The 6,660-nt window shown below is 40.0% G+C and overlaps 1 protein-coding gene across 1 annotated transcript; it reads right to left on the reverse strand.

The window, feature by feature from the left end:
• Positions 1-5,653: 5,653 nt before the first annotated feature.
• Positions 5,654-6,660, reverse strand: LOC128165974 (uncharacterized). Its single transcript, XM_052830902.1, has 2 exons — positions 5,857-6,660; positions 5,654-5,695 (listed from the first exon to the last, which is right to left on the reverse strand). The coding sequence occupies exons 1-2, from the start codon at positions 6,658-6,660 to the stop codon at positions 5,654-5,656; spliced, it is 846 nt and encodes a 281-aa protein (XP_052686862.1).

The following is a 6,660-nucleotide window of genomic DNA, read 5'->3' on the forward strand; positions in this document are numbered from 1 at the left end:
TCATTTCACGATTTAATTTTATACGGGGTATTTTCTATCAGTCAATGACTGACTAAGGCCATAAGGTGACCTAAAAATTAACAAGTTTGACATAGCTGAAACAGTGCTGGTTCTATACTTAATATATAACACTGTATAAGGTTCTGGACATCCCTTTATTATTGCGATTACAGATATAATAGATAACAGATAAATAAATAAATGAATGCCCTGAAATGAAATATAACAATAGTAAGTGATATGTATAAAATACATTATGGACACAGTTATATTTTACTCTTATTAAAGGGCAATAACTCTTATATGTAATTATACATGTAATTACACATTTTATCCATACAGATCATAAAAATGCTTTACAGCTATATATGAGATGTCTTTAAATTTGACATACGTTATAATAATAATGATAAAACATAATCCATACCATTCATATGGGAATGGGCAGTCCCACGCCCTATGAGTGTGCACTTTGCTATTATAGCTTACACAGCATAGACAGACACTACAAATTATATATATATATCCATAAGTAATACTAATATACAGATTACTTTAAAATAAGGTTTTCACTAGTATTATCTCTAGTTCTTGAAGCTCGATAAACTTTAATAAATATTCTTTCACTCAAAAATCACTCTTACTAAGAAAGTGCAAAAGGATAATTAGATTTGCTAAATTACAGGATATGTACCATTAATTAAATATTAGCACTTCTGTTATGGTTAGAAATATAATTAATGTTAGCTTACCTATATGAGATGAAGTAAAGTCTATACGTTATAAGGTCTTTCTATGTCGTAAATATTAAGTCTTGTCTCCTTAGCTTTAATATGAAGAATGTCTTAAAACACAAAGAACTTCTGGAGGGAAATCCACAGACCAATGAAACCCAACTATACAAACTTAAAAACCAATAGATTCTCTCTTTAGATTGACCATATAAGGACCATATATCCTAAGGGCCTTAATTAACTTTAGCAAGTAAACCTAGGTGTTCTACCTGGGTGATTTAATATAGAACTACATGTATTGCTAAAATATATTATATCTTAACTAATTAATATCAAAACTGTAATTAGATTTATCAATATAATAATTACCGGTAATAAATCTCATACTATTACATTCTCCCCCTCCTTTTAAAATGATGTCCGCATCATTTCAAAAAAAAACTTACTCAAATATAATTCCTTCCGTTGTACCCATCTGAAAATAAACTGGAGTATAAAACATGTATTTACAATTTAAAAAAAATTTAGTCATCAGACAGCAACTTCAGCAATGTGGAGGAAGTCTCCTTATCCAATTTGCTGGCTTTGTCAGCTATCTGTGAAAAAAATAAAGCCTTATCTCTCCACTTACTGGACTGAATTTGGTTACAAATGTAACTATTCATCCAATTAGGCTTAGTCCTCGTTCGGGTTGATCGTCTTACTGGTGTTCTTTCTGGAATTTCATCAGATTCATGTTCTTGGTCTCTAACAGCATTGTCAGGATCATCTACAATCTGTAAAGGAATAACAACATTATTGTTATTTACATGTGTACTAACTTCTGGGTCATCAGTATCCGTCGACTGATTGAGAGCGTCCTCTCGCAACCCTTCTTCCAGGTTCTGAACACTATCCTGATCGTCACCAGTGACAGTGCCAGCATCACTGCTCCTCCCATCATCTAACACATCAGACTCATCACCAACTACAGGGGGTTGTCCTGCAAAATAAAGAAAATCATTCTCTTCATCAGACTCATCTGTGTTGTGTTGATTAGGGGGTTCTTCAGCTTCTACTTTCTGATCTCTGACTGTTCGCAGTTTCTTGGTTCTGGGAGCTGGCACGGGAGAAGTTAACTTCGTCCCAATCGGCAGTAGTAGATTCCTATGAAGGACTCTGATCCTCCCCTGACCATCTTCTCTACGGACCTTAAATACTGGTATCTCTTTATTAGGCTGCTTCAGGATGATATATGGATGATCTTCCCATCGATCCTGAATTTTGTGTTTTCCGTCAAAACTCACTACTTTGACCAAAACTCTATCACCCTCTACTAAGGTAACTCCTCGGACCCTGGTGTCATAGTGACATTTCTGTCTGGCTTGAGAGTTCTTGTTAGCAGTTTCTGCCAGTTTATATGCTTCTTGTAGATTCTGTTTTAAATTTTCTATATAAACTGGCATAGAGTTTGACTGTTCATTCCTATTTATACCAAAAACTAAATCAACTGGAAGGTTAGGCTCTCTACCAAACATTAAATAGTAAGGTGAAAATCCAGTAGAGTCATGGGCTGTACAGTTGTATGCATGAACCAGAGGATAGATGTGATTTCTCCAGTTGTGTTTCTGCTCTGGATCTAGAGTGCCTAACATGGAAATAAGAGTTCTGTTAAAACGCTCTGTAATTCCATTGCCCATTGGATGGTACGGTGTAGTCCTTGATTTTGAAATTCCAGTGATTTTACAAAGTTCTGTGATGATCTTGCTGCAGAAGTTTGCTCCTTGGTCAGAATGAAGTCTTTGCGGGAGGCCATAGTGAACAACAAAATGATTGAAAATGGCATCAGCTGTCGTCTTGGCAGTCTGATTCTTCGTTGGCACTGCAACCGCATATTTGGTAAAGTGATCTGTAAGAACTAAAATGTTCTGAATGTTCCCTTTGGATGGTTCCAAGGTCATAAAATCCATACACACCATCTCTAGTGGTTGGGTAGTGGTGACACTCACAAGTTCAGCCCTCTGGTTGTTGGGTGTCTTGAACTTAATACATCTGTCACATTCATCAATCCACTGTGTGATATCTGCATGCATCTTCGGCCAGTAAAATCTCTCTCTGACTAAGGAAGAAGTCCTGTCACGGCCAGGATGACCCATGTCATTGTGCAGATACTGTAAGACAAGATGACTAACCTCTCGAGGTATGACATACTGATACTTGTCTTCAGGTGTCTTGATCTGTCGAATAAGGAGGTCATCTTTGATCCCTAGTCTCTTAAAGTTCTGGTGTAGTATGGCTTCGAACTCATTCCTAGCTGTATTTGGACTTGGTTTTTCACCATCTCTGATGAGTTGTGTCACTGATGATATAACCTCATCTTCCATTTGCAACTTCTTCAGGTCAATGTGTCTTCCATCTAGATTGGGGAAAGTTGTCTGTAATTGCTGACAGCTGGCTGGAGATGCTGGAAGAGTAATAATGTACGGCTGCTTCTCTCCTATAGCTGTGATGGCTCTAATGGCATCTGCATCTAATGTTTCTCTGTCAGTCTTACCTGGCAATCTAGACAATAGATCGGCATCAGTATTCATCTTACCTGGCTTATACGTGATGCTGAAATTGTAAGATGATAACGAAGCAATCCATCGATGACCTGTAGCATCCAGCTTAGCAGTGGTGAGCACATACGTCAGAGGGTTGTTATCCGTAAATACAGCAAACTTGGCTCCGGTCAGATAGTCTGAAAACTTTTCAGTGACTGACCACTTCAAAGCTAAAAACTCAAGTTTGTGTATCGGATAATTCCGCTCCGACTTGCTCAAACCTCTACTAGCATAAGCGATGACCCTCTTGGCTCCATCCTGTTCCTGGTAGAGAACAGCACCAAGCCCACTCATACTAGCATCTGTATGTAGTTCGAAGGGCTTGGTGAAGTCAGGGTAGCCAAGAATGGGTGCTGTTGTCAGTCTTTCCTTTAGAGTGCTGAAGGCTTTGTCTTGCTCTTTACCCCAATTCCACGAAGGTGGAGGCACTCTCTGTTTTCCTCTAGCTTTTTTTCCGACAGCCATGATGTCAATCAGTGGTCTTGCTATCTTGGAAAAATTCTTGATGAACTTCCTATAGTATCCAGCAAATCCAAGGAATTGTCGGACTTGTTCAGGGTTTGTCGGAATAGGCCAGTGTTCCACTTTCTCTATCTTGTCCGGATCAGCCTGTACCCCTTCCTCGGAAATAATATGTCCGATGTACTTGACCCTCTTCATCAGAAAATGACACTTCTTGGGAGACAACTTCAAACCAAACCTCCGAAATCGATCAAAAATCAACTTGAGGCGGTCAAAATGCTCCTCAATAGATCTTGAAAAAATGATGACATCATCTAGGTAGATAAAACAGGACTTAAGATGTAAATCTCCCAGGCATTCTTCTTGAAGTCGCTGATAAGTAGCTGGCGCATTTACAAGTCCGAAGGGCATCTTGTTGAATTCAAAGAACCCCAGAGGCCCAACGGTAAATGCGGTGCGCTGCTTGTGTTCCTCAAATATCTCAATCTGGTGATATCCAGATTTCATGTCTAGTACCGTGAAGTAGCGATTACCGGACAGTGAATCTAAAATCTCATCTATCCGTGGCAAAGCATAGTTATCTCTGATAGTACGAGAGTTCAACTGCCGGTAATCTACACACATTCTCAGGGACCCATCGTGTTTCCGGACCAATACAACGTTGGAGGAAAAGGGAGAATGAGATGTCCTAATTACTCCACTAGCAAGTAGTTCCTTGACATGGGTCCTCACTTCCTCGATCATGGATGGTGGTATCCGCCGGTATCTCTGCTTGAACGGTGTTGGGTCAGATAATTCTATATGATGCTGGACCTTGTCTGTTGTTCCGATGTCGGTTGCCCCTGTGGAAAAAATATCTTGGTACTTACCTATAAGACTTCTACATCTGTCTGTCTCTTCATCTGTAAGTAGATCACCGATGTTGATCTTATCCAAGATATTTTCTAGCTTGCTGGGTACTGAATCAGTAGATGGTAATTCTGCCAGATAAACTGGCTGCATCTCACAAATCAATGCTTTGGGAGGGACTGATACAGTCCTAGTAGTGACATTGGTTATCTCTACATATATAAATGATGTACCATCATAGTCATAATAATGTAGAGATGGTGTCACATCTAGATCGGGAGGAATGCAGGAGTTGGATGTAGACTGCAACATGGACAGAACTTTATGATAGGGAAGCTTCTTGTCCATGTATGCATCAAGCACAACTCTACTGTTTGGTGGAATCAAGACTCTAGTTGCTTCAGCTAGCTTAAGCACTGCTAGACGATTCCCATTCCTCTGTAACTGTCTCTCCCTTAATGTTAAACATCTGAAAGCCAAATAAAATGGAGCATGCACATCAGCATCTTGTAGGAATCTAGATCCATATTCGTCTCTTAAAATGTCTAATAGCCGATTCAAAATGTTTGTGCCAATTAAAATTGGAACTCTTGTATTATAATCACTGTCTGGAACAATCAAAAAGAGGCAGTCTCGTAAAACATCAGTGGAAGGTAAACCACAAGTGGCAAAATTAACTGACACATATCCAAGATAGGGCAAAGCTTGGCCATCAGCACACTCTACTTCCAACTGTTCTCCTATAGGCAAGAGCTGAGTAGTGTGGGCCAAGTAGGAGTCATAAAATGACTTTGATATAGTGGACACAGTAGCACCAGTATCCAATAATGCTAAACATTCTGTGTCGTTAATTGCCACGAGAACCTCATTTGATGTTCCAACTAATTCTTGGTAAATGGGACTTTTGTACCTTTGGTCAGATCCTTGTCCCTGGGATTTGACCACCTGGCGTTTAAATGATCCAATCGGACTCGACAACCTAGAGCAATATGCCCCTCTTGTCCACATTTGTAGCAAATGACTGGATCAGATTGTTGCTTCCATTGTGGATTCGTGGGTCTGGGAGCACTGGGACCAATAGGATGTGCAGGCATTCTGTAAGTATATCCTGGCTGTCCCCTGCTACTAGGATGTCCTCTACGTCCTCTCTGGAAAGCTGGTCGCTGCCTGTTCCCTTGAAAAGGAGGTCTATAATATTGCTGCTGGCTCTGAAGTTGATTGATCTGTGCCTGCAGTTCCTCAAACTTTTCATCAACAGATGTGTCAGTCTTGGAAACTGTAGCTCCCTTAGCTAAGGCCTGCTTGGGTTTGTCTGCAGTGGTCTTTGCTGGGTGTTCCATCTCTATCTTCCTCACCTCAACTCTAAATAAATCAAAGTCATGGATGGAATGGTACAAGTATCCACAAAGATCCTTAAGTTCTCGTCTCATTCCTTTGTAGAACATGGTTTTCAGCATCTCGTTGGTGTTACGAGGAAGTACTTTTCCCAACTTCACAGCAGTATTCAGAGTTTCTTCCAAGCGGCAACTCCAAGCTGAACAAGATTCATCGTCCTTCTGTCTTGCACTATAAAATTCAGCTAAAACATCTTCCTTTTCCAAGACATTTCCATATATACTATCCATTTTATGGAGAACCTCATCAATGGATGCACTTACTCCTAGTCTCATGATCACATTCGCTGCTTCACCTCTGACAGAACGGCGAATGGTCTGAAGTACTGTCTCTTCACTCTTAGATTCCTTCATCAGACAGGTTACTTCATATTTCCACAAATCATATGAGACATCAGATTTCCTGTCTCCTGAGAATATGGAAATCCGGGGTTGAGGTTTGAGGTATCCAGCTTCAGAGTCTGACTTCTGCTTTGTTCCACTCTGTGGTTCAGGTTGAAGACCAGTACTGGAATTTGAAGCTGCCCAAGCTAAGAAATTCTCTGGTCTTATCTTCATCTTCTTCAATGCATTCCATACATGAGTCATGTCATCTGGAGTCATTTCCTCACTACCTGATTCCTGTTGCTTCGCTGTCAT

Source organism: Crassostrea angulata, chromosome 10, assembly GCF_025612915.1.
Source record: "Crassostrea angulata isolate pt1a10 chromosome 10, ASM2561291v2, whole genome shotgun sequence".
In the NCBI taxonomy this organism is placed as follows: Eukaryota; Metazoa; Mollusca; class Bivalvia; order Ostreida; family Ostreidae; genus Magallana; species Magallana angulata.

Excerpts from the sequence above, each read along its gene's own strand:
- LOC128165974 (XM_052830902.1), bottom strand. The coding sequence starts at position 6,660 with ATGACAGCGAAGCAACAGGAATCAGGTAGTGAGGAAATGACTCCAGAT. Across the intron at positions 5,696-5,856 it reads AAAAGTTTGAGGAACTGCAG|TGCTCCCAGACCCACGAATC; the intron begins GCACAGATCAAT and ends TATTGGTCCCAG.